Below are 27,261 nucleotides of genomic sequence, written 5' to 3' on the forward strand. Positions count from 1 at the left end.
CCCTCCCCTCCCCCCGACTAAACTCGGGCGCCAAACCCAGCCCTTCCCTAACCATCCTACTTCCTCCTCTCCTTTCTAGCATGGTGGCTGTATGGACAGTCTGACAGAACAGAGACTGACATCTCCCAATCTGCCGGCCCCCCACCTGGAACACTACAGTGTTCTGCATTGCACCATGACCCTGGATGTGCAAACTGTAGTCGTTTTTGCCGTGATTGTAGTCCTCCTGCTTGTCAATGTCATACTCATGTTTTTCCTGGGAACGCGCTGAATGGAGTCCAGCCACCTGAGCTGTCGCGAACTCTCGCTTTGATTTCATCCCGAGAGCCACCGAGAAAAAAAAAATCACAGACAGACAGGGAAAGAGAGAGAAAGAACAAGCTTTCTTACTCAGGGGGGAAAACGTTTTGAGCTTCAACATGGCCTCGCTGTGATATGTATGACGTTGGTATATTATCTCTCCCTAAATCTTTTGTCGTGTCTTGTCTTTTAAGAATGCCCGTGCCTTCTTAAAGTTGCCTATTGCTTGAGTGAAATTGTTGATGAAGAAATGCTTTTTATTTAAGTGTGCATGCGTGTGTGCATTTTTAATCTATGTGGCGTTCATGGAGCAAGCTCTGCGTCCTTAAACAGTGGCTTTGCAGTCTGTGGTGTCTTCTCAACTCATTTCCTTGAAGACTACCTTTAAACTCCATCAGGGAATTTTAGTCAAAATTTTTCTCTTGCCATCAGGAGTGCATTTGGGTTTGTTTGAGGGGAAAAGCGTTTGTGGAAGAGCATGATGAATATTTGCAATCGTGGGAAAGACAGTCTTTGCACTGGATATTTAGAGAGAAAATAATCGATGCAAGGAATGGATTTAGGGAAAATGATTCTTTAGTCTCTAATGAGCAGCAAGAATTTGGGAAGTGACACGGGTCTGTTGTGCTGGCAGTTGGTGACTGTGTCCTTTGAATCTCAATTTGCTCTCCAGGGTTCAATTTTGAAAGAAGCCACATTTAAAACACTTCTTGAACCTTAAAGCTTTAAGATATTTAAAATGTTAGTGTCTTTGGAATCATGAAATAGTATGTAAAAGCATTCTCTGATTTTTTGAACTGGCAAGAGAGGACTTTGACAGGAGCTATTTGGGCTCCCTTTCCCAAAGATTGTAGCCCTGGATTTGAGTTTGGGGATTTTGTCTGTCTCATCAAACACACACACACACACACACGAACCCAGCTCTTTATTCACCTTGGGAATAATAGTATTTGGATATGGCTCCTTTGGGGTAATCTCGTTTGCAATGATGTTCTTGAACTACATTTTAAATATAACTTGATAAGGTTGATGAGAAAGTGGTGATGTTATTGTTTGCTCCCTTGTTTGTTACTTTAAGATCAGAGGTCTCTGTAATTGAAACAGTCCCATAACAAACTGAAAGTCTGTAATGTGCTAAATTAAGAGTTACCAAATTTTGGTGCTAAATTTGATCACCAAAAACCAAAAATGTCTAGATGGAAAGGGATGAGAGCATGGAAAACATGAGCTGGAAGCGACATTTCAGTTTGAGATATGACTGCTTGTCTGTATCAGATGGTAGTGGTGGTTTCTGTTATTATTGCGATTGCTATTATTTTTATATTTCTGTTTCCTCTGAGAAAGCTCTTGGCAGAGCCAGGAAAAGAAATGTCTGCGATGCTAGTCTGTATAACACTTGTTTTTTTGCGTTTTTTTTTTTTTTCTCCCCTGTTAATGTAGGCCGGCCTTCCCCATTCCATTGCTTACCTGGCTTGAAATAATGCCATTTATGGCTCATGTATTATAGCAGTGAATCAGGGCACATACACATCTACACACATGCTCCCCCTCCACCCATGTGGGTGGCTGTTCATGTCTGATGTGCAAATCTGCTGTCATTATGCTGTCAAGTTCCATGTCCGGTTTTCCAGTCTCTTTGGAAATGATTCTGAAAGGAGAGGGGCTGTGAAGAGGGCCTTTGAAATTGTCTTGGCCACAGGACCCAGAAAGTATTATTTAATGGCGTCAGAGGGGGTTTGGGGCCTCAAAGCATGCTATCCTTGACTTGGTGTGGGTGAGAAGCTGAGGTTTTTATGAGATTAGTACCATGGTGTAAACATGATCTGGGAAGTTTGCTGGCACTGATTCTTATTAATTACTCTTTGATCCGTTTGTGGAGACCCCCTGGATGGAACTGAGAACCTATTTCTTTGCAAAGATAATTTAGTGAGTTTTCTTTTTTTTTTTCCCCTTAGCTTCAGTGTATTATTTGAAGTAAGCTTATATCTTGTCTGGGCACTTTGTTTTGATACAGTGTTGGAGAGTGGGGAATGGCTCTTTGCTGGGCAGCTGCAGACCTGTTTTTTTTTTGTTTTGTTTTTTGTTTTTTCCATTCAGCAGCTGTTTGACCTTGGGCACTTTTTTTCCTCCTCGGTGGGTTTGAGATTCCCAGTAACATTGGCATTTTTGGATGCTTCCACTAGGTGACCTCCAAGTTCTTGCATTTTATGATTTTATGACCCCTAGACACTTGAAGTCAGTGGGCGTGGGGGGAGATGAACTGGAAAGACAGGTGAAAAGGAAAACAAAATGTTAATCAAAAGGGTGGTGGGAGGAGGGGAAGGATATCTGGTAGTAGAGCCTGGATAACAAGTTTAAGCTAAGGGATTTTTTTTGCCTAGTTATTTGGGAAGGAAACTGGGACAACAATAAGGGAAAGCTTTTTGACTTTTTTCCCCCCAAGGGGAGCAGGGGTCTCTGAGACTAGTCTTTGATCTCGGTTTATGACTTAAGTAGTGTCATGAAATACCTTATCCTCTGTGAGCCTGACAGACCTTTGGCAGAAAGCCTCTGGGAATGTATGTGTGTAGGGTGTGTGGCAGTATGTTCATGGTGGGGTGTGTGGGGGAGCACACTCCTGAGTGTGGATGCGGGGTGTGGTGGTAGGAATGAGGAAAGACGGTATTGAGTTCCACAGTTCTGAATGGCCTCCTTGTTCTAGGACCTATAAGGATTTCACAAATGCTGGGATGGATGGGTATCACCCATGCCAGTCCTCTTTTCACCACCTAAAACCCCTCAGGCTAAGGAGTTGTCTTGAATGAGCCCTTCCATTAGTAATTTAGCTGTTGAAATGGGTTAGCGCTTTTAAAATTGTCTCCAGGCAAATAAAGGGATGTTGCTAGCCAGATGGCAGGCCACCATCTAGCAACCAGAAGGGAATTTGAGAGTAGAGAACAAAAGGTAGCAGTGTGACTTTTTACTTGTGTGAATCCTAAAGGTTTGGCATTTCTCCTTCAGACTTGTGAGGACATTTTTCTCTAGCAAAAAAAGAGTGGGAGAAAATGAGAAATGCAGCCCAGAGAAGTGGAACCCTATGCATTTTGACTTGTCTTCTTTTTTCCTTCCTCCTCTGCCTTCTCTCTTAATCTTTCTCCTTCTCCCTTTCTTCCCACCCCTGACACCACCTCCTCCTCCCACCTCCCCACTGTAAATGGGTGAGAAGTAAAAAAGACAAGAGGACTTTTCCTCTCTGATTTGTCCCAACTTTTCCCAATAAAGCTCCTCCATTCCATTCCCTCCTCTCTGGCCCCTTTGAGTATAGGATAAGCTTTTGCTATGTAGGAGGGACAAAATCCCAGCTTAGGGATTTTGGCTCCCGGATCCTCATCAAAGAATTAAAGAAAATGCCCTCTACTAGTATCCTAGCAACCCCTGTATCACTGAGCACCCACTGGGCTCCAGAGCCCACCCTTTAAAGGCCCAGGCACCAGTGACTCTAGAGAAAGAGGGCTAGAGCCTAGCGGGACTTGGAGAGATGCTTTTGGGGAGGGAACAAAGAAAGAACAGAATCCCCATTTCCCGCAAATGCCTCGGAAACATGTCCACAGCAGACATATACAGCCTAGCCTCATCCAGCTATGAGATTGTTTATTAGAAAACTCCTGGGTTCAAATTCCTTTCTAGTCAGTCCCATCTCCTTAAGATTAACTGTGCCATTTCACTGCCTAGCTTTAGTGCCAGAAGCTCTGCAGGCCCTGAAAAAACAAATTTTTTCACCCTGACTTTTGGCTGCATCAGGGAGGGGGTGAAGTGATATCTTGGTGGGAACAAACTGAACAGCATTCTTCCATTGAGACAGCCTCCATCTGTCAGAACCTGCAGTGTGCTTGTGCAGTGTGCCCCAATTTTGTCTGTGGCTTGGGGAATCCTGATCAGCCTAGCTTTATAGAATTTGGGAATTTTTCTTTCTGTGGTTTTGGTGTAGTAGTTTCTGACGGGGGAGGCTGGACAAGTTGAAAGAGCAAGTTTGATAATGGAGCTGGTGAACAGGGCTTGGACCCTGGCTCAGAGACTCTCACCCACCGGTGTGTGTGTGTGTGTGTGTGTGTGTGTGTGTGTGTGTGTGTGTGTGATTCAGCTACTAGGGAGCTGAAAGATTCCAACAAGGCTGTAGGTGAGGTGCTCTTCTGCCCTTGAGGTAAGGCCCAGATTGAGAGCAGCCAGAGGTCACAGTCTGGTGGTTTGAGGGATGGTAACAAAGCATGTCTTCCTCTTTAACCTTTGTCTGCCATCTCAGCCTCTGGTCCCTTGGCCTGCAGAGTGCTTGCTCTGGGCAGGGATGTAAGAATTGAGCCTTTTCTCCCAAAATAACTGCCTCCTCAGAAGACCTCCTACAAGGCATCTGGATCTAGCTCCAGTGGCTTTGCCCCAAGAAATGGAATGGAGGAGGGGAATCTTAGACTCTCTAGCTCTTATTTCCAGCTCTGCAACTTGTTCTAGGCCAACCAAGTCTCTGGCTTTCCAAGAATCCTTGATGAAAGTTTAGCTTCTCCAGTATCTGCCCAGAGTGTCTCCTTCTGTCTTAGGTGGATCTAGCTCTGTAGAGTATTTAGTTTATTGTACTTTGCTCTAGCACCAAAGTACAAAGAGGAAAAACTAGAAGGGGAAGAACCTAGAGGGGAGAGAAGCCTCAGGAAGCAGTCCAGTAATGACAATACTAATAACTCCTTATCAGCGCATGGGCCTATAGAGTTTACGCAGGAATTTCACACCCTTTCTAACTTGAGCATCACATCAGCCTTGTGAAGTGGGTAGAGATGATTGTTATTCCCAGTTTTACAGATGAGGAAAGTAAGGGTCAGCAAGATTGTTGGGATGGGAGTGGGTCTGCCTTTCAAACAGAGAGGAGAGTCAGAGTTGGTCATTCCTAGGTAGTGTGATGTTGAATGTGGGGAGGGAGGGCCTGACGCAATGGTTCACGCCTGTAATCCCAGCACTTTGGGAGGCTGAGGCGGGTGGATCACCTGAGGTGAGGATTTCGAGACCAGCCTGGCCAACATGGTGAAACCCTGTCTCTACTAAAAATACAAAAATTAGCCGGGCGTGGTGGCACGCGCCTGTAGTCCCAGCCACTCGGGAAGCTGAGGCAGGAGAATGGCTTGAACCCAGGAGGTGGAGGATGCAGTGAGCCAAGATTGTGCCACTGCACTCCAGCCTGAGTGACAGAGTGAGACTCCATCACAAAAAAAGAAAGGAAAGAAGGAAGAAAGGAGGGAGGGAGGGAAGGGAAGGAAAAGGGAAAGGGAAAGGGAAAGGGAAGGAAGCAGGGAGGGAGATTTGGGAGTCATCCCTGAAGTCATACTAGCTTCCTCAGCTACTCACGTTTTTAATGCTTTTAAATAACTTTCATTTGTATAGCACTTTTGCTCAGAATTTTCATTCAATAAAATGCCTTTTTTGTCTTGAATATACATTAATGAGTTCTATTTAGTTTTATGAAAACTCACTATTTGGGATCTTCAAGGTGAAAGGCCAGTGTGAATTGCTGAAGTCTAAAATACAGAATGTTTTGAAGGAACTGTAGTTTTCATACAATTGTTCTTCTCTTTGAAGCACACTTATTTTTCTATATTTCTTTAAAAATGTGCTGCCCAGAACTGTTCATGCTACTCTAGGTGCCACCTGACTGAGATCAAGTGCAAAAGAACTTTGTTTTGTCTGTGAAATGTCTAATAATGCAGCCTTCTACTGATTCTCAACCCTCACTGAACATTCAGATCACTTGGGAAGCTTTTTTTTAAATACCCATGCCAGGCCCCCTATCTGAGAGATTCTGATTTAATTTTCATGGACTAGATCCCAGGGAGCTTTATTTATTTATTTTTTAATTTAAAATTCCCCAAGGTGATTCAAATGTGCAGCCAGGGTTAAGACTCAGCCTTTGAGCATGTAGGTCCAAACCGTTTCCTGTCTAGTCCAGTCCTCTACTCTCTTGTGAAGTTGGCCACTTTAGGGTTTTTTGAACCAAATTTGCTACATTTTGTCTTAATATGTTGGTCCATTATTCTAGCTTTCTGTGGATTTTAAACTTTTTTCTTCATGCTGTGCTACAAATTAGCAGTCCCTTCTAGCACTGCATCAGTTAAACTCTATTTTGTTTGGTTGGACTATTGTTCTAGCCTTTGGGAGGTGTTTTTTTTTTTCTTCATGTCACACAACAGGTTAGCAGCCTCTTCTAGCATTGCATTATTTGAACACTGAATAAATGTCATTTGAATTGTTGATTCAAAGAAATGTTTACTATGATATGATTAATGCTAGCTCTTCTGTCACCTCACCAGAGCCCCTCTTGGAGTTGGGACATGTTAATTTTTGTATGTATCTGGTCAACCAGTGCAGACTGCACCTGGCTGTGCTAGCATTTATCCTACCAAGGTGTTAATGTGAATAATATAGCATGATAGATTTGTTGTATGCTTTGTGGGCATCAAGATATGCTAGGTTCTTAGCAAGCATCTGCCAAACTGATAGCCCCATCAGAAAAGGGAGTATAAGCTACTTGGCCTCTTACTCATGGTAAATCTGGTTGTGGGCTCCAGAGCTTCTTGTTTTCTTTCTGTGCCTACAAAGCGAATGTTTCTAAACTGGGTTCAGAATTTGGCGGAGGGTCAGTACTACAACTGTAGTTTCTGTGTATTACTTTCTCCTCTTTGAAAAAGCAGGACATAATGGGTTTAGCTTTAAAACAGAATATATTTTGTGCTCAAAGAGTTCCGGAAACTCTTTGTGTATGTTTCTCTTGTTGTTTTACTTAATTGTTTCCATTAACCCAGTGGTTCTCAGCACTGGCTGCACGTTGGAATCACCTGGAATATTAAGAGTAACAACAATTCCTAGAATCTTTGGGAGAGATCTGATTGAGTTGGTCGTAGTGGCTTCCTGGCATCAATATTTTTCTAAAAGTTCTCTGAGGTGATGGGAATGTTCAGCCAGGGGTGAGAATGACTGCTATGGAATGCTTCATAGGAAATGTTAGCTCAGTCTGTCTGACTTATCACACATGTGACTAGGCAAGCTTCACAGATGGTGAGATTTTATTCTAGGACTGTGGGGGCCTTGATAAGTTCCAGGGGCTTGTGCTCACTCTAAAAAGGAGGAATCAACCCTAGGGAATGAGTAGTCTGGAGACCTAATTGTATTTAAAATAATCAGCTGTGAGATGGTTTGAACCCTTCAGGAATAAAAAAAATTCAGTTCCTACACATTTGCTATCATGATGGGGAAGATTCTGCTCATTTACTAGTGACCTCAGGCAAATTACTTCTCTCCTCTGAAATTTGGTTTTCTTCATCAGCAAAATAAGGATGGGTGAATTTGATGACTTCAAAGATTTCTTCTAGCTCCAACAATATGTGCTTATTTTGTGATCAACACGAGTACAGATATTATTTAAATCTTGCAGGTAATCCAGAGATCCATTTTAGCAGGTTTAGAATACACAGGATGGTTTTAAGGATAGCAGTTTTGCCTTTTTAATTATACTTGGCTTAGGTTTCTTTTAGAACAAGTGAACCTAGGTTGTATTCTTTGAGCACCCACTGGCTGCCAAGCAGGAAAGGAGACTGTATGAACGCGCACTGGCTGCCAAACAGGGAAGGAAGTGGTACAGTGAATTGAGTAGCAAGGGTGTGCCAGTTTGGGATTCTGTTTATTAAAGAAATATCTCATATGGATAATTGAGAATTGCCTCTCATAGATATAGAACCAGTCTCATAGGTCTGAAAAAGATGGATTGCTTTGACAGCTCAGAGCCCCTTCCTGCAGTACTTTAAGTAGCCATTCACTTGGTTAATAATACTACTTCTATTAATAAGAATTTCAACAAATGAGGTTTCCTATTTATTTCACGGGCTTCTTCCTCAAACCTAAAATTAGTTAAGAAAGTGAGGCTCATAGAGATTAAGCAGCTTACTCAATGTCACACAGGTAGTGGTAGTGACTAGTGGTAGTGGTAGTTCTAAGGCGTCTTGATACCAAACATTCTGCAGTGCTTCTGGTATAGCCCGCATAGTGGACTCTGTGGTCAGGATGCAGTCATAACTCTGAGAATTAAAGGGGTTTTACTGACATAGAGCAGTATTCAGGAGGAAGCTTTGAAGAAAGGAGCAAAAAGGGGCAATGTGGAGGAAGGAAAAAGGTTTAGAGAGGGATGTGTTCAGGCCAGTTTTTCTCTTGCCCTTATCACTCTTATGTGCTAGTTCCAGGCCCCTGATGGGAATTGGGCATTGATCTTTGAGCGCCAAGTTTGAGTGTTGGTAGCAGAGAAGAAGGAAAGTTGTACATGCATGGCAGAAGGATAGCATATGGAAGGCAGACATGCAGTAGGAGAAAAAAGAAAAGGCCTCAGGAGCCCTAGGATTAAGCCCTGGCTCTGTACCTACCTTGCTGCCAGATCTTGATCAAGGCCCTTCCCACCTAGGTCTCAGTTTCCATGTCACTAAAGTGAGAGTGGTTTCAGTAAAAGAGCCATGTTCTCAAATGGAATGTTAGCCAGAAGCTTCTATATAAAACAGGAAAAAGCACAGCTTGTCTGGTTGAAATGGGCATGGGGCAGGTATGGAGGACAGAGTCTAAAGTTCCAGGCAATCATCTTGCCTATGCAGATTTTGGTCACTAGAGGAACTGGAATTAGAAGAGTGGAGATGGCTCTGCCAAGTCCAGCCATAGTGCTTGGGGAGATAGGGAACCCTTGGATGGTGTTGTGTGATGGGGGTGGGTATTTCATTTAAGTGGCCAGGATTTACAGAGAATCACATAGGGGCAGATATTAAAGTGCCTAGTACAACACACTGCCCCCACTCCTTTTTTTACAAGTGAGAAAACTAAGGCACAGGAGGGGAAAGGGACGTGTCCAAAGTTGCAGTGATGGTTCTGGGATTCTGATTCTTTAAATAGGGCTCTTGCCTGCTGTAACTTGCTACCTGCCCTATAGGTTTCTGGCTGTATGCTCCTTTGGCTGGATCAGAGACCTGAATGCTCTTTCAGGTTTGGTTGGAGAAAGCAAGCTGACAAGAGGCTGGGAGAACAAGAGCATTATATAACCTCCTGGAGGGGGAGCAGGCCTGTTAGTAGTCCTTGAAGTTCCAGGGAGTGGGATGGGGGTGAGGGGAACACAGAGTCTCCTGAAGGCCACATTAGCTCTCCTGAGGCAGAGAGCAGTAGATGCAGCCCTGTGAGTGGCCATGTACCCTCAGGGCCCAGAGGAGGCCGGCACTGCACATCCATAGCCAGCTCTGGGAATGGCTTTGGCAGCTGATTTCTCCACCTGCCTGCCTTCATTAGAGAAAGGAAAGCCATGCACCTCCGTGCCCAGCTGGCTACAGGAAGGATGTACTAAGAGCCCACCCCCCACCCCCTCAGAGTGTGGTGCCTAAAGGCAGTAGCTACTTTTAGCTGAACCTCCCACAGCCTCTCCTCCACCTACTCTCTCCCTCCTCCCTCTGTGAATTGTGCAGGATGGCAAGAAGGCTGGGCAGTAGGTGCCTTGGCATTGGGATAGAGGCAGAGGAGGAGCTAGGCATCTCTAGGAGGGGCTCTGATAAGCCCTGCGTGGCAGGAGAGCTCAGAAAAAAGCAAAATGATGAGACTGCTTTGTGCTTAGGACCCAAAGGGAGTGGAGGGATTTATTAATTTCCTTTGGAGCATGCAACCAGCTGAGGTGCATGTCTTGTAAATTTAGACTGAACTGCATGGGAAGACTTACACTCTACTTGGATTAAGAGGAAAGCAACTGGGGCTAGTGGATATTCACTTGGTTCTTGACTACTCCCCTTGAACAGTCTTAGGCTTTTCAGTGGGTTTTGTACATCATCTCACTTGATTTTCTCTATGGCCCTATGAAGCTGGTAGAGCTGAGATTATCTCCATTTCACAGGTGAGAAAAAGAATGTTCAAAGACTTACTGTTACATAGCTGCTTCCAGCCTGGCCTTCTGGGCTTCAGCTCTGGAAATTATAGTGCCACTTAAAGTCACTGCAGGCAGCTAGCTATATTTTCTAGAAAAAGAGGTGCTGGAGCTGTCCTGATTCTAATCTCCTCATTGTGGAAGCTGGGGAACTAGGCCTAGAGAAGAAAAGGACTTGCCCAAGGAAATGTGGTACATTTATAGTAGTGCTGGAATTAGAACATTGCCTGGCAAGGATGTGAATTCCTGGACCTACAAGATGTGCAAGCCACTGTGGTCTTTCAAGGGTTGTTTGGGGAAACCTGTGTGGTGTGATGGAAAGCAAAGTGTCACAGAACTAGGAGTTTGTTATTTTTCAGTTCAGGCAGAAATTATCTGTGGATGACTGTCCCAGTGGAGGCCTGACACTCAGTAAGCCCTCTATAAAGGTTTGGTTGAATGAAAGATGTACACATGAGTAAAATGGAGGTACAAATGTGAAGTCAGTTGCTGTGTGACCTTGAACAAATCCCATTGTTTCTGTCCCTCATTTCTCTCTGTCATTTTTGGAGGACTCTTTTTACTTCTCTCCCTTGGAAGAAGAAAGGCCCTGTGACCTGACCCATGTCTTGGGTGCTTGGTGGAAAACTGTTTTGTTTTTTGATTTTTGTTGTTGTTGTTGTTTTTAAATAAGCTTTCTTTTATTTATCCCAAGCTCCATTTCCCATGCAGTCACATACGTGTTGCTATGAATAGCAGACTAACTTTCTCTCTCCTCATCTCCTGCAAAGTTAAAAGAGGGACTTGGAAGAAAACGAAAATGAATTGTGTTTTTATTTAGCACCTTCTTAAGTCCATCAAGCCATAAACCACTTAGGGACATGGCAATTAAAAAACAATTCTGTCCTCTAGATCCTTGGCTAGAATTTGTGTGGATTATTGAGTTTTCATGATATGATCAAAAATTGCTTTAGAAATTGCAGGTTCTTGCCCAATGAGCTGTGTAGAACAAATCAACTTATATTTGCATTATCTTCACTTATACTTGCATTATTTTGTTTGGAAACATCTCACTGATCTGGGGACAGGACAAGAAAATAAAGACTATTATATAGTCTTCTGCTCCTGACACATGTTGTTTTCTCCATTACACTATGAGGTGGCCAAAGCCAAGATTATTTTCCCAATTTTATGGCTAAGGAAATTGAAGCTCAGAGAATTGCTTTGATTGACTCGGGTCAGTACTGTATCGTAAAGTCAGTGGTGTGCTAGGAAGAACATAGCATATGGAGTTAGATATTACCAACTCACCAGTACCAAGTGTCTCTAGGCAAGCCATTTATTAAGATTCCTTCTGTAGTTTGCTTCTAAGTATTTTGTTGTTGTTTTTTGTTTATTTGTTTATTTTTTGAGACGGAGTCTTGCTCTGTCACCCAGGCTGGAGTGCACTGGTGGAATCTCAGCTCACTGCAACTTCCGCCTCCCAGGTTCAAGCAATTCTCCTGCGTGCCACCAAGCCCAGCTAATTTTTGTGTTTCTAGTAGAGACGGGGTTTTGCCATGTTGGCCAGGCTAGTCTCAAATTCCTGACCTCAAGTGATCCACCCACCTCAGCCTCCCAAAATGCTGGGATTATAGGAGTGAGCCACCACACCTGGCTCTAAGCATTTTTACAAAAGTTAATCAAGATAGAAGAAAGAAGTAGGCAGATGCAACTGGATAACTGGATAGGTTGGCATTGAACCATTAATTGGTACTTTGGTGCATCCACTGGATCTACAATAAATTCATCTGGATATCATATTGTCCAGGGATACATGAAAGGCCTTTCAAAATGAAGAAAAGTGGCCCCAGATTCTGCAGTCTTTTGTGACCTACTTAGTTTGGATGTTTTTGTGGGTTTATCTGGCCGTGTTCTTAAAGACTGGGCCTTGATCCTAAAAGCTGGCTCTTTACCATTACCAGTGTCTGTGGTCATCACAAAGGATGGAGAAGAGTGATTTGGATAAAATACATGTCATTTTGCCTGGGCTTTGGTGGAGATTGTATGCCATTGCTTTTACTCCAGTTGGTTCAGGCCACTGGGAAAATGAGTGTGGAATGACAGAAATAGGGAGACAACCAATAGCTTGCTGAGGGTTAGAGAGAGCCTAGCTGGGATGAGACATCTGCAGGTGCTAATCCACATGCACATATCTACACACTGGTTCTTTGTGGTGTTGGGAGGAGGGAGGAGAGTTTGTCCATAGTACTTTAGCTGATAAGTGACTGGGTAACGGTGAGAGGAACCCATGCATTGAGCTCGTTCCTTCAGTGTGCTGCTGGGGAAACTGAGGTCTAAGGAGAGACAGGAACTTGCCCAAAGTCTCAGAATTTGTCCTCGATCTTCACCCATTCTCTCTATTCAGCCATTGGCTAATTTACCTTACATTTATGAGGCTCTTTAGATGAATGAAGGGTGGCTAAGCCTCCTGGGAAAAGCACCTGTGATTACCACATTCAGGAAGTGACAGAGATGAAATTTGAACCCAGGTCTTTTGTGCTGCTTAAGAGCAGATTGACCCAGACTTGAAGGAAAGCTGTTAGAAACAAATTGATGGGGAAGAAAATTGATTCAGCTTTGCTGTCTATCCATGCTCTATGCCCGTACCTTCACATACACATACATGATAGATCATATGCGATGCACACTTACACATACTCAGACACATAGGCTGTATTTGGGACACACATGGGACACACAGCTGGAGCATATTTTCACATTAACACACTTGGAACACACATTCGTTTAAACATGGGAGGAATATTCACACTTGCACATTCTCAGCACAGGCAGGATACACACACAGGAACACACACGAGGGATGCTTGTGCACATCTGCATGTGTGAATGCACATGGATGCATATAAGGCACAATTGTGCACCCACATATATATGGGGCATGCTGAGATGCACTCTCAGATATACTCTTACCCAGGACATGCACTTCTGTACCTGAGATACACACTCCTAAAGACATACTTGGGCAAACAACACTCCACACTTGAGTGTTGAGTCACACTTGAACACACCTATGGGACATATCCACATGCTCCACACAGCCCTGTGGGACACATTTTGACGCAGAACACGTCCTTCCCTTAGGGCCAGCCAGCTGTCACTTTCTTCTAAGTGGGCATGACAGGGTACTGGTCCCAGCTGGTGGGCCTCCATAAGTTTGCTCTGGCTCTCCTTTGACCTTGAAATTAGACTTGAGAGGGCAGTAAGCTCAGTAATAAAATGGATGTTCAAGATGGCATGTTTTGTAGCAGTCTCTGTAAGGTAAACAGGGTTCAGAGCAGAGCCCTCAGATGTGAGTTAATAGGCAGATGCAGAAGAATGGAAAACGCAAATTGGGACTGATCAATGCAGAAAGCTTGAGCCTACTCCTTCATCCCCCAGTTCACTTACAAACCATTGTGGAGTGATATGGTTATGAAGCAATGTCCCAGAAGGCCTAAAGTCACTGAATATTAAAGTTCATCTTTCTTGGGAATGAAATAACAACCTGGACTAGAGTAAATATATCTAAATTGTGGTTGTTAGCATGTGAGCGGAAGTGGTAGGATGCATAAGCAGGAGATGCCTTTGGGCAGTGGCCCACCCTCTCCTGGGTTAGTGGTGGCCTGAGACCAGCCACATCCTTAATGACCACAACCTAGCCCCTAGGCACAGCATCTTGGGCCATCTGGCCCCACTAATGAAGACCTGCTATTTTTAGAGTTCCTCAAGCTGGAAACCAGGTCATGGTGTCCTGGGGAAGCCTTTGTGGTCCTTGGTACCAAAGGCTGAAGCTGGAAAGACAGGGCCCTAGATTGGGTCTTAGGGAAGGGTGGGAAGCACGGATACAGGTAGCTGGGGAATACCAGGCTTGCCTGGGAGCAGCATCCTCAGAGCCTCAGTTGGGTTACTATTAACTATAACAGCCTCATGCCCATTTCTCAGCTTTGGCTTTGAGGTCAAGAAACATGAGTTTCAGTTGCTGCTCTGCCTCTTACAGTGTGTCTCAGTCACGTTCCCCTCTGCTGTCTGAGTCTTACTTGTTTTATTTATAAAACATCCAGTATTGCCCTTAGATGATGGAAAGGCTCAGCTAGGCTAAGAGTTGAGAAGATGTTTTGAAGATACACTTTTCTCCATGCATAAAGCTGCATCATCATTGTCCCTAAACTGGATTCAATTACTGCCAACAGTTGGACCTGACTCCTATTGGAGTAGCTGTAGACAGAAAAGGCCACAAAAAGGAGCCAAGAGAAGACACCCTCATGGAGTCAGGCTGGTTAAAGCTATGCTGAGATTACCCCCACCTCTACAGATGATTTTCAATGCCAGGTCAGTCATTCTGGGAAAAAAAAACAGATTTGCAACATTTAGGTGGTCATGTAGCTTTGGTTCCTTAGGAATCTCTTAGGTAATGAGCAAAGGGGAGGCATCAGGAGCAGGGATTTCTTCCTAAATTAGAAAGCAAGGCCAGGTCACCTGTACCTGCCACCTTCCAGAGGAGGCAGCCTAGAGTGCCAGCTCTGGCTCTAAGAGAATACTGTTTGTAAGTGTTTGTGCTCATGGCCATTTTATCTGGTTTACTGAGAGGGAGAAGGTCAGGCACTATGTAGTTCAAGTTTCCCCTTGCTGCGGATATTGTGGGCAAAGTTCTCCTGACCCTCAGTTTTCTGGTCTGTGGAATGGGCTTAACTGTAGTCTCTCATAGGAGTTTTAAGCGCAAGACTTCATTGTGACATAGGATGTGAAAAGTGTCTTGTAAAATGTTGAACTTGTATTCCTGCTCTTTGGATTGTTAAGATTTCATCCAGGTTGTAATTACACATAGTTTGGAGGTAATTGAGAAACTTCACTTTATTTCTCTACCCCTTCCCCATACTGTTCTTTTAAGCCATTATTATATCAATTTTACAAATGGGAATACTGAGGCTCAGAGAAAGGAGAAACAAGTCTGAGGTGACAGGATTAGGCAGTGGTGGATTCAGTACTAGAAGCCATGCCTTCAGATTCCCAACCCAGTGTACTCTGGCCCTGGGCTGCCACCAATGAATTCCAGTGCTAAAGGAAGCTGCCAGAGGCTACTTAAGTAAATATATATAAAAACTTAGATTTTTCTCTGACAAACAGCTCTCTGGGGCTCAGCTTTACCCAGCACTTTCCCTGCTTGCCCAAGAGAGACACACTGATTTACTTTTCATCCCTCCCACAGCAGCTCATGTCCCACTGTCTCCTGCATGTTGGAAGCAGTGAAGAATTGGAGATGTTAGGCTGTTGTGAGGAGCAATCCTTCTGCCGGTTTAAGCCACTTCAAGACAATAAGAGGATTCTTGGAGGCACTTAATCCACCTTGGTCACCCCCACCTCCTCACAGTTTTTTTGAGTACCTCTGACCTGCCTAAGGGGTCGGCTGAAAGGGATCTAAGGAAATATATTTGAGGGCCTTGATCTCTGGAGGATTGTGCTAACAGTTGAGGGATAAGATTATGGAAATAATCCAAGAACCAAAACTGGGAGTGTCTCTGGAGACCATTTGGGCTGAATTTCACCTGGCCTCAATGGGGACATTAAAACCCATCTGGGCTTGCTTTTTCTCCCTTAGTGTGATTTTCCTTTGTATGCCACAGATTCTTGTGTTCAGTCAGATTTCCTGGAGTCTTTCTAGCTTGCTTGTTTTTGCTATTCTGAGCCTAGATGGAAGAATCTGATGAGCTCAGGCCTTGAGGGGTAGGCATCGGAGGAAAAGGCCTTTTGTGTCTCTGTCTTCATTTGTATTGCTGCTGATGCATTATTTTCCTATCTTTCACTGACCAGCTGTGGGAGCCTAATCCAATCTGTACAAATCTTCACTTTTGCTGCTCAAACCTCCAAAATGACTACAGTAGTCATTTTGAGGGATGTCTTCTGTGGGATTGGATAAGCAGTGGGGCGGGGAAGTGGGGTGGGGGGAATGCAGTGCTTCAGGAAAAACAGGGAGAGGAACTACTTTTCTTCAAATTTGAGAGCCCAGAAGTGAATAGGAAAAGATTAGCTGGCTCAGCCTTGCCAAGAAGTAGCCATGCAGTTTCCTAATCTCTTTTGACCATAGATATCTCATTTTTAAATTTTTATTTTTGGATAGGAAATATATTCACATGGTTCAAAATTCGAAAGGTCCAAGAGAGTGCACAGTGGAAAGTCTCTCTCCCACCCCCTGCCCTCTGCAGAGGCCACCAATGAGTCCTTCCAGAAAAATGTTATGTGGATGTATAAACAAATATGAATATATTCCTCTTTCTCTTTTTTATGGTAATATACAACACATATTGTTCTGCACCTTGCTGTGCCTTGGAGATTCTTTGATACTTCATTGAATTTCACCTTTTGGGGATGTGAAGATGTGCCGTGGAAAATAGAGGTTAAGAGCACTGATTCTAGAATGAAACTGTCTAGGTTCAGGTTTGGATTCTGGCTCCATGAACTTCAATAGTTACTTCATTATTTTTCTGAACTTTGGTTTCCTTATCTTAAACTAGGGATCAAACAAGTTATTATGTGTAAAAACTTAGATTTGTCTCTGACATATAGTAAGCATTCAATAAATGTTAGCCATTTTTTTTTTATTATTAGGAAAAAAACCTCACTGGACCATGCACAGTAGATCTAGGTTTTCTCCTGGCCTCTGTGCTCCTGGGATAGCTGGGTAACTTCCTTTTTTCAGGAATTAGTTTCCTTACCTTTAAAATGGAACAACTCATCCCCACTCTGCTTATCCCCAGGATTTCTGGCAGGATCTACTGAGCTCATGAATATGAAGCCAACTTAGCAATTGTGATGTTCTGAACAGATGGAAGAAGTGCTACTTAATATTTTCATAGACACTTTGGGTGGCTTGAACCCAGTGGTCTGAATGGGTGGAAGAGGCAGTGTTTTTCCTTCTGCCAGTGAACCCAAAAGCCATCCCTGTACTGGAGTTGTATTTTGAGTGGGGGATAGCCCATGGCAAAAATTTGAAATACTCAGGTTTTGTCTTCTGACCTTTTTTATTCCACCCCATCCCTCTCCTGATGTCCTTGTTTCATTTTTTTTTTTGGGGGGGGCTACCCCACCCCTGTCAAAACCTGTTTTTAGAAGCAAAGCAGCAGCATATATCAAAGATGACCTCAACTTTCCATTTGAAATAATTTAATGCAACTGGCTCGGAGAGGAGCTGAATCTGCCCAAGTTCATATAGCAAGTCCAGAATCAAGCTACACCTGGAGCTCATTCTTCCCATCCCAGTTTTTATTACTGACATTTGCATTTTAGTGTGAATTTGAATTTGAGATTCCTTAGCAAAAAACATCTGGTGGTGAGGGAGATTCTGGAAGTATCTTTACTCATCCTTCATACTAAAGTGTTCTTATCTTTTAATCTTCAGGGTCAGACCTGTTTGGGACCCTAAGCAGGGAGGGAAAGGCAGGTTCTGGTTGTAGTATTGAAGGGATGATATCTATAGAGCAGTGGGAGAGAAAAGCACCAGAAAATGTTGAAAGCAGTGACCTCCAAAGTGAGGGAGAAAATATTAGTTCTTTATATATTAAATTGTTAATCTCATTGTTATTTAATTTCTATTTTGTGGAGTTTTTTTTTAAATAAAACACATACTGCATTAGTATTTAAATATTGGAATAGGTGTTTCTTGTTTTTTTTAAAAAATAAATTTTATTGTGTATATTTGAGGTTTACAACATGATGTTGTAATATAGATAGATAGTAAAATGGTTACTATAGTGAAGCATATCTGTCATTTCACATAATTACTTTTTTGTGACAAGAATAGCTAAATGTTTGTATTTTTGTTTTTAACGTTAGAGGTACATGATCCAAAAACTATTGGCTACCATTCTTCTAAGACTATAGGCTTGGTTTCTAATCTTGGCAGCTCTGCTGCTAATTAACTTGATGCCTTAGGAAACTTTTCTCATTGGAGCCTCATTTTTCTTACCTGTAAGAAAGGGAGGACTGAACTAGGTGTGCTAACTAGTTACTTGGAAATCTCCAATCCTGACCAACTCTGAATATAAGAATCCACTGCCTTTGAAGGGGCTCTTGAGCTGAGACAGTTAAAAGGAGTTCAAGCCCTGACACCTTACTAGATGCTTTGTCCCTCTATCAGCTGCCTTGGTTTCCTTCCCTTCTCTACCCCCACCACTTTCACCTAACCCAGACTGGCAGATGCTTCCTTACATAAGTTTAGCAAACCTACTTGACATTGTTTTGTTACAAGCACAACCACTTTTCCTGTAGACACAGACCTGGTGCCATCCCTCCTGAGCTTTGAGGGTGTGTATGATTTTGCTTCTATTTTGTCCTCTCTGGCAGCCTAGGTTTAGTCATTGTATCCCTCTGGCTAAGTCTTTGGTTACAATGTCTGAGGGGAAGCCAGCTCAGCCAGTTTGAGTCCCTTGGGGCCTGATCCAATGGCTGCTCACTGAATCCCTCTGCCACTTCCTCATCCAGGACTGGGCTAGACTTTTTTAGGAGAACATACTCCATTCCTGAGCATAAAAGGCTTCTGACATGGACTAGAGGCATTGCTAGGTGCCTTGGCCTTGGCTGGATGTCTTTTCTCTCACAGTGAACCAATAGGCAGAGGGAAATCATTGCACCACTGGAAACTATCTCCCACTTTTTGATGGGCTGTTTAAATGTAGATGTAGTCTCTAGGCTGTAAAAACTCCCTAGGAGATACTTACATTCTCTTTGGAAACATGCCAAGGTCTAGAGGTTTTGCAAGCCTATTTCCTTGCTGGGCATGCTCAGCAGACTTGAAGGTGGTTTCAGTTAATTGAAATGTATTTATTTTTCCTGTTTCATCTCTAGATATAGGAGCAGGTCACAGTGCTCCTAACTAAATGTTGTTCCTGTTCTTGCCACTGTAAACCAGATGGCTACATTTAATGACGTTAGGACCATTAGTTCCAACCTATCTCCTCTCCTGCTCCTCCCCCTACCTTCCGCTCTCCTTTCTCTACAAGACTTTAACACGACATCTGACAAATGGATAAAAAATGATGTTCCCTTTTTCTCTCTGCGTTGCCCACCCACCCTCTGCCTGTGGTGTTGAGTATAGAACCATGCATGTGGGAGGCATGGAGGACAGATTCTTCATGTAGTTCCCCTCCTCCTACCTTCTGGAAACAAAGGAAGCCCACCCCTGCCCAGAAAACTCCAAGGCCTGGCTTCAAGTCATAGTCCAGGAAAAGTTAAAGCTCCCAGGACTGGTCCTAAGGGGACTACATGAAGAAATTGAGGAACCCAGATGCAGACTCTAAGATGAGTTTAGGTCGCCTAAGGGATTTGTGGCTCTTAGAGCATCCCTGCATATTCCCTAGGCTTGTCCTGGTCAGCTCCCATATCTCAGGGTAGTAAGGCAACAAAAGATTCCAGTGGGTAGCTGGAGCTCAGCATTCACACCAAGTCCAAGAAGACGAGCATGACTCCCAAGGCGGGAACATTTTGGGTATATGACCCAAGCTGGCTCAACAGATGGGTGAAGGTCAGGGTAACCTCAAGCTTGAGATGGCATGTTCTGACTCAGGAACTCTTGGAGAGGGCATTGCTAAGTCCATTATTATTATTTTTACTAACCATTTGTCTCTTAGAATATTGGAGGTTGCCTTGGGGAGATTTAATACAGCTCTAGGAAATTGCTTCCAGATTATAGCATAGAGAGATGCTGCTAGGACTTTCTATTAGAACTAGTGGTAGCTTCAGTGCCTGAAGGTTTGGACAGGAATGAGGGTGGAACAGAGCAGAAGCATATAGTCTCTCAAGGCAGGCTGGGAGAAATCCTCTCGGACAGGCCACCATAATTCCTCAGACTTTCTGGAATCTAGCACAAGAAGGATAAGCCTAGAGTTGGAGTTCCAGAGATTCTGGTTTCTTCTGAGTGGCGCAGTGCAGTAAGGGGAAATTCCTGTAATATAAACTCTCTAGTCCCAGAAAGATTAAGACAGTTGGTTTCCATGTGGCATGTGATTCAGAATCACCCTGGTTGTTTGTTATTAATAAAAATATTAGGGTGGTTCTGAGCAGGGGTCTGTGAACCTCACATTAAGAAACAGTGGCATAATGCATCAGAAGTGCTTGAGTCAGGCCAAAATATCCCAGAATAACTTGACAATTACTCCTGTTTCCAAGACATTTTGGAGATACAAGCTAATGTTTATCAGATTGGGAGTTGTTGTAGTATAGAACCTTCTCTAGCCAACATCATCTAGGTTGGTCATTTAGAAACATGTCTTTCTCTGATCTGTGCAATCCTTGGCCCATTTGGCTGCATTTTCTTTAAAGGGGATCATTCTCTCAACAAGACCAAGTTCTTAACATTGTGAACTTTGAGGCAGCAGCTGGGTCTCACTTCAGAAACTCCTAAGCCCATTTGGTTGAGCTACTGCCTTGGGTTTCTTACCATCTATTGCTAAGGTCCAGAAAAGCAAGCAACAACCCTTCTCTCATCTGTTGGGTCACCATTAGAGCAGAGATCACCTTTTAACTTCCTTTGGAAGAAGTGCAGGAAGAAGCTGTTCTTTGTTATTAGCCTCAATGAGAAAATATTCCAGATGGCATCATGCTCTAAGGGGCTTCTCTGGGTTTCCCAAGCTAAAATGTCCTAAAAGGTCCTGGAAAGTGTGAATTGGCTTATGACCACTGTTCATATTGAACTCTAGATCAGGTGGTCTGTCTTGCTCAAGGCTGACCCCTATATAGGCTTACCTTTTGTGTCTGCCAGGTGTGGCTGAACAGTAGATCTTTCATTTTATTAAAGTGAAAACTGTATGGTATAATGGGATATTGAAGGAAGCTGATGTGTGATGACTCACAAATCACACACCCAAATTAGGAAAAAGATGATTTTGTGTCATGAAAAAATATATTTACATACTTCCATTCAGCACATTTAGAGTCATTATCACTTGAGTGCATTAATTATTCTGCCAAGAAATGAAATTATTTACTTATGGGCAATAGCAACAACCACATTGAAACTGGAAACAAGTGCGAAATGTTAAAACCTGAGGAAAAGAAAAGGCAACTCTTGGGATGTTTTTGATATTCATGGTGGGAATTTTCTTACCTAGCATCTATCTCTGTTTCTTTCCCTGGTGATCATTGGGCACCTGTACAGATGTTTAGCAAAAACTGGCCTTCCATAGAAGCCACCTGGCAATAAATCCTGGCAACAATTGCCTGGCATATAGGGCAGCTGGGTACATATTATGTAAACAATTTCCTTGGCCCCATAGATTGTTCTGCCACCTGACAGAGAGGCTTACTCTATTGCTGTGTTCTGCCTCAGAGTTTGCTTGCTTTTAGAACTCAAGTCAGAACTTTAGATGGAGTATACAAATTGTTCATTATGGATTAAGCTTATGTTTTAGACCTATCATTTAGAAGTGTACACTCTGGTTATTTGAAGAATAATACTCTAGTCAACAACTTGAATAACTCTTCCAAATTTTCATTTTCTCCTTATCCTAGGTAGATAAGGTTACTGAAAGAGGCAGAGAGAGAGAGGATACAGCCTGGAGTCATCAGAGAAGGGATTAAGGAGTAGGTTGGCCACAATCATACAGCTAGGAAGAAGCAGCCTGGCTCCAGTGTCGCTACGTGTAACCATTGGCTAAGGATATGGCCAAATCAGAGGCACAGAAGTAGGATTGATCATTATTTTGTTGGAGGCAGTAGCAGGCCATCCAGTGAAATGTTGAGCAGGCAGTAAGAAATGTGGGACTGGAGGTGAGTGACAGCTGATGTCATGAGAAGGATGCAAGAGACTCGTTCTGGCAAGAGTGATAGAAAACCCCTGCCTTGTTAGAGGCAAAGGTTGGATCCAGAGATGAGGCTAGATTAAGGAGAGCTTTGAGAGAGTGGGGAGTTACTGAAGCTTCTTGAGCTTGAGGAGTGATACTAGCAAAAATGCTTTAAGATTTGCATCATTAAGGCATAGCTTGAGGAAGGGACAGACCTGTAGGGGCCAAGGAAGCCGGTTAGAAGAAAGAAATAGCAAGCCCAGAAGATTTTCCTTAAATGGGAAAAATTGAGAAGGAGGGAGAATGGGGGAATATGATGAATTTTGCATTTTATTGGAGGTGGTAGCAGACTATCCAGTGAAATGTGGAGCAGGCAGTAGGAAATATAGGACTGGAGGTGAGTGAGAACTGATGTCATGAGAAGGATGATTTATCTGAAGAACTAAGTGGAGAGAACAAAAAGCAAAGGTCCCTATTGACTTTTGAATGCGGCAGTCAAGGGTTTAAGTGGGAAGCCCATTTCTCAATTTTCCCAGATAGTCTGACTGTTGCCGGCAATGCTTGAGTGAGTTATCTTCAGGAAAAAAAAAAATCTCTTTTTTTTTTTTTTTTTTTTTTTTTTTTTGAGCAGAAAGCGGTAAAAGCATCCTATCAAGCACAAAGAAGGGTGAGGAGAAATACGCTGCAATAATGAAATCTCTGTCCTTTGCAGAGTAATTGTTAGCCTCAGTAGAATACCAGAGCTGGAAGGGACTTGAGAGATCATCTATATGGTTCCAGTCTGTCACTTGACATGTAAAAAAACTGAGACAGGCTGGGTATGGTGGCTCACACCTATAATCCCAGCACTTTGGGAGGCCGAGGCAGGTGGATCACCTGAGGTCAGGAGTTCGAGACTAGCCTGGCCAACATGGTGAAACCCTGTCTGTATGAAAAATACAAAAAATTAGCCAGGTGTGGTGGCAGGTGCCTGTAATCCCAGCTGCTCTGGAGGCTGAGGCAGGAGAATCGCTTGAACCCAGGAGGTGGAGGTTGCAGTGAGCCGAGATTGCACCACTGCACTCCAGCCTGGGCAACAGAGCAAGACTCTGTCTAAAAAAAAAAAAAAAAAAAAATGCTGAGACAGAGAAAGGGACCTGTCCAAGATCATTTGGTGAGTTACTGGCAGATTTTCTTCCTATAGCCAATCTGAGTCTTTGCTGTATACTGTGGTACCTCGTAGCTATTGTTGGGGCAGCCTGGTTCACACCTTTCCAAAAATAGGGAGGATGGTTATCCTTCAACACTTTGGGCAAGATAGCCAGAGTGTTTACAAGGCTGTATTAAAAGGAGATCTAGCTTTTTCAGGAGAGGGCATAAAATCTCAGCTTGTTTTAGATATGCTTAAGGGACCAAGGGAAAATAATTTGCTCTTCTCCAAGTTTAGCTGTTAAGGAGAAGGGGGCCTTCTGGGAGGATATGGGCAGACACCAAACTGAGAAAACCTCATAGGCAAACCCCCATCATGTCCCTACTTTTCCTCCTATGAAGCTTCTTGGAAGGCAGGTCCAGCTCATCTACCTTCATGGCAATTGGCATACTTGCTTTCCATACAACATGTGAAGTTCACATTTTTTAATTCCCTTCTGCTTCTTATTATTAAAACACTAATATATTAATATTAATATTAATTAATATTAATTAATTAATATATTAATATTAATTCCCTTCTGCTTCTTATTATTAAAACACTAATATTTCTGACAGCCACCAAAACTAATTAAATATCTATTTTGGGAGTGGTGCTGTTGAGTTAGAGGGGAATAACAAGAAGTTGTAGGTAAGTGACTGGATGACAGCCATAATCCCAAGTTTTTTCCTGTGTTAACACAGCCTGACTTTGGGCATGCTCCTTACATGACCCCAAATACTCTTTTTCAGACATTTACCAACCACTGAGGAAGGCTTTGGAGATAGGCAGGCAGTGCTGGAGGCAGGGAGCACAACATTTGGTGTGGCATGGGGAAATCTGTGAAGAATGAGGCATCAGAAGAGGCAAGGGTAGGGCCTACACTAGGAAAGTCCATTAGGGCAGTGGTTCTCCAGTTGTGATTCCCAGACCAGCAACATCAGTATCACCTGGGGATCTGTTTGAAATGCAGGTTCTCAAGCTGCACTTCAGACCTACCTAATCAATTCTCAAGACCTATGCGGCCCAACAACCTGTGTTTTAACAAGCCCTCTGAGGAATTGACCTTTAGGTCATTCACAGGGTGAGTTGGTCCCCCTCCCTGCCATTTGAAGGTACCTTGGGGGACTGGCAAATAGCAAAGCTGTAGAGTAAGGCCAGCTGGAGATTCAAATCTGTTCCACCATCTACTAACTGGGTAACCGTGGACTACTTGATTTATATCACAAGTTATCTTCAGTAAAAACGGAGATGTTAATGCTTACGTTGGAGAATTATAGAGGTTGAAATCACAAAAGATAGCCCTTTATCCAGTTTCCAGTGTATGTTTTCTTCAAGTGTAAGCTTCTCTTGCTTCCTCCTTCCCTTTCTAACTCTTTTACTTTCCTTCTGTCTTTTCCATTTCTTCTTTTGTTCCCAATGAAAGGGTCCACTGGCCACCCCAAGCTCACTGCAAACACACATGCCTTTTTTGGTCACAGAGACCTGCCTTAGATCTCAGATTCCCAGTTCTTCCAGGGTATAGCAATCATATTTCTAGGTTAAAAATCAAGGCACATGACAGCTGATAACAGATGTATCTACTGTGGGGAGCAATTAGATAGAATATTTGATATTAGGATTGTCTTCAGAAATCTGGATACAAAGAAATAATACCCTATTCCGTCTTTAAGCATAATGCAGGACTCTTAACCCTCCCCATCCTCTTATTCATGTCCAAAAGTTTCGTTGATGTGGGAGTGGGAAACACTATGTGTCCCCCTCACTTGTAAGATTGAGCAAGAGCCACCCTATATTTAGTGCTTCCTCTAAAATGTCCTGGGGATTGGGAATTATTGTGTTAGAAGCCACAGTACTACTGTCCTAAGGCTCAGAGCTCTTTGAGTACCTTTCTAGAATGATGCTGCTCCATCTTCTGGCTTTATGATAGGCTTGCAAGATGAAGGATGGTAACAGTTGGATTTTGGCAGGGAGGGGAATATAAACCAGTTTGGGAATAGAGAATATAATCCCTGCTATCGCTACTCCCAAATGGCCTTTTCTTGGTTTTCTTTTTATAGCTCTGTACCATTTGATAATGTTGATGAGCTGTTGCTGCTTGAAACTCTTGTCTTGGAGTTTGAGAGATCATACTCCTTTGTATCCTAATGATGTGCTAACAGCTTCATTTAGTTTTGTTTGTGTAGCTCTTTTTCTGTTCCTTACCTCACATTCCATCTTTAAACATAAATCTTGATTTCCCAAGGCTTCTGGACTTCTTAGCACATTTTTCCAGGGCAAACTCTGATTTTCACAATTTCTTCTGGGCCATTGATTCCCTAACCTGTATATATACCCTAATTGCTCTTGAGCTTCCCACCCACCTGGGTGTCCTGCTGGCCCCCCATATTTAATACTTTAAAGAGAAAATTTGTCGTCTCTTCTCCTGCAAAGCCAAGCCAAGCCAATATTTCCTTCTAATTTACCCTATGCTTTAGTTGACGTTTGCACCCAAAAATCAACTTTGACCTTTTTCTTTTCCTCAAACTAGATTCAATGTCCTCCAAACATGACTTCACTTACCTTTTTAGCCATCACTCCCTCCACTCCCCTTTCCCAACCCTACTCTCTCCAAACTCCACTACTCGTTGACCATCACATTTCCCAGTCTTCATCTCTGAGACTTTGCTTAATCTCATTCCTCTGCCTCAAATGCCCCTCCCTTTCCTTCTCTATTTGGCACCATCCTACCCATTCTTTAAGGGCTATCTTCATTGCCACACAAAACCTTTCTAGAGCCCAATGCCCATGTATAATCAACCTCCTTTCTCTGAAGTCTCGTGCTAGGCCAGCACATGCCAGGCACTGTATATCCACCCTCTCAGTTCACCCTCTCTATAACCCTGCCTGTGAGGCAAACATCATTACCACCATTTTGCAGATGAAAAAACTGAGACCCAAGGTTGTATAATTAGAAACTCTTGTCTTTGGCTTTTGTGAAACTGTACTCTTAGATGTCATAATTACATACTGACAATTACATTTAAGTTTTTCTCTCTGACTCCCCTTCTATTCCTCACCTCCTGTTGTCATTGCTACTTTCTAAAGTAGTAAAGCCCAGAATTGAAGGTAGGTTTGCCTGCCCATAAAACCACCTTTGCATCCTGCTGGAAAGCATTGTTGGTACCTGGAAACCCTTTGTTCTTCAGGTAAGGACTGCAACTGAGTCATAGCGAGCAGATCCCCACACACAGTAGGAGCCCAGTGAATGAATGTTGGATGGAAGATGGATGAGCAGAGCAAAGTGCATTTAAAAAAAAAATTGTAGCAAGTTAAAAGTTAATTCTGTACTCAAATGGAAGATTTGGAACCAATTTCCTGGTTAAGTTTAGTTTACATTTTAAAAACAACTCAGAAGATGAAGGGGGAACATCCCCTTGCTCCTGCTTGTGTTTGTGAGGAGAGAACACAGAAGCCCCACACAGCTATTAATCCCTTCTGGATTAGCATTCCTCTCACCTCCATGCATATACCTGTCAGCTCTCAGTTCAGTGTTTTATAGCCTACAAAGCAGATGGTAGAGTAGAATTATCCCCATTTTATATGTGAAGAAACTGGGACCCAGAGGTAGAATAGTTTGTAAGTTAAGAGCAGAGTCTCTAGAGCCAGACTGTGCCTGTAATGGAATGATGGCTTCAATAGTTATTGGCTGTGTGAATTGCAAATTATTTAACTTCTTTGAGCTTCAGCTACCTCATCTGTAAGATATGAGTAGTAATAGTTTTTCCTTACAGGGCTTCTGTGAGGCTTAAATGAATGAATGTCTATAACATGTTTAGAATGGTGCCTGACATATAGTAAACGCTCCGTATTAGCTAACATCATCATAATTATCATTACACCTTTAGTAGTATAACAAGGTCTTAAATTCAGATTATTTTTTCTACCTGTCTTCCCTCTCTGTGGTGTTATGTTAGAAAAAACCCTGGTCCAGGAGGCTGACCATTTGATGACTGTACTTTTGTTAAACCTCATCGATAAAATGAGGGCATGAAGGTGATGATCTTTAAAATTCT

At 43.0% G+C, this 27,261-nt stretch overlaps 2 protein-coding genes across 15 annotated transcripts in view; both read left to right on the forward strand.

Annotated features, from left to right (window-relative positions):
• The window catches only part of LOC105476714 (Cdc42 guanine nucleotide exchange factor 9), a 179,866-nt gene that overhangs the window by 57,314 nt on the left and 95,291 nt on the right, over positions 1-27,261 (forward strand). For 2 of the 14 annotated variants that reach the window (XM_011732903.2, XM_024791227.2), the window contains exon 1: positions 298-437. The exons of 6 other annotated variants lie outside the window; for them this stretch is intronic. Coding sequence is in view for 5 of the 8 variants with exons in the window: in XM_011732901.2 (XP_011731203.1) it covers positions 440-448 (9 nt within the window). In the remaining 3 variants the exon portion in view is untranslated. Of the gene's footprint in view, positions 1-297; positions 449-27,261 lie in introns of those variants that run through there. 6 more of the 14 variants (XM_011732901.2, XM_024791226.2, XM_011732907.2 and 3 more) reach the window with 5 other exon arrangements.
• On the forward strand, positions 92-26,394 carry LOC139360631 (uncharacterized). Its single transcript, XM_071088446.1, has 2 exons — positions 92-448; positions 14,458-26,394. Exon 1 carries the CDS (start codon positions 92-94, stop codon positions 269-271), a length of 180 nt encoding a protein of 59 aa, XP_070944547.1. The 3' UTR covers positions 272-448; positions 14,458-26,394.

This window comes from Macaca nemestrina, chromosome X (assembly GCF_043159975.1).
Source record: "Macaca nemestrina isolate mMacNem1 chromosome X, mMacNem.hap1, whole genome shotgun sequence".
Lineage (NCBI taxonomy): Eukaryota > Metazoa > Chordata > Mammalia > Primates > Cercopithecidae > Macaca > Macaca nemestrina.

Excerpts from the sequence above, each read along its gene's own strand:
- LOC139360631 (XM_071088446.1), top strand. The coding sequence starts at position 92 with ATGGACAGTCTGACAGAACAGAGACTGACATCTCCCAATCTGCCGGCC.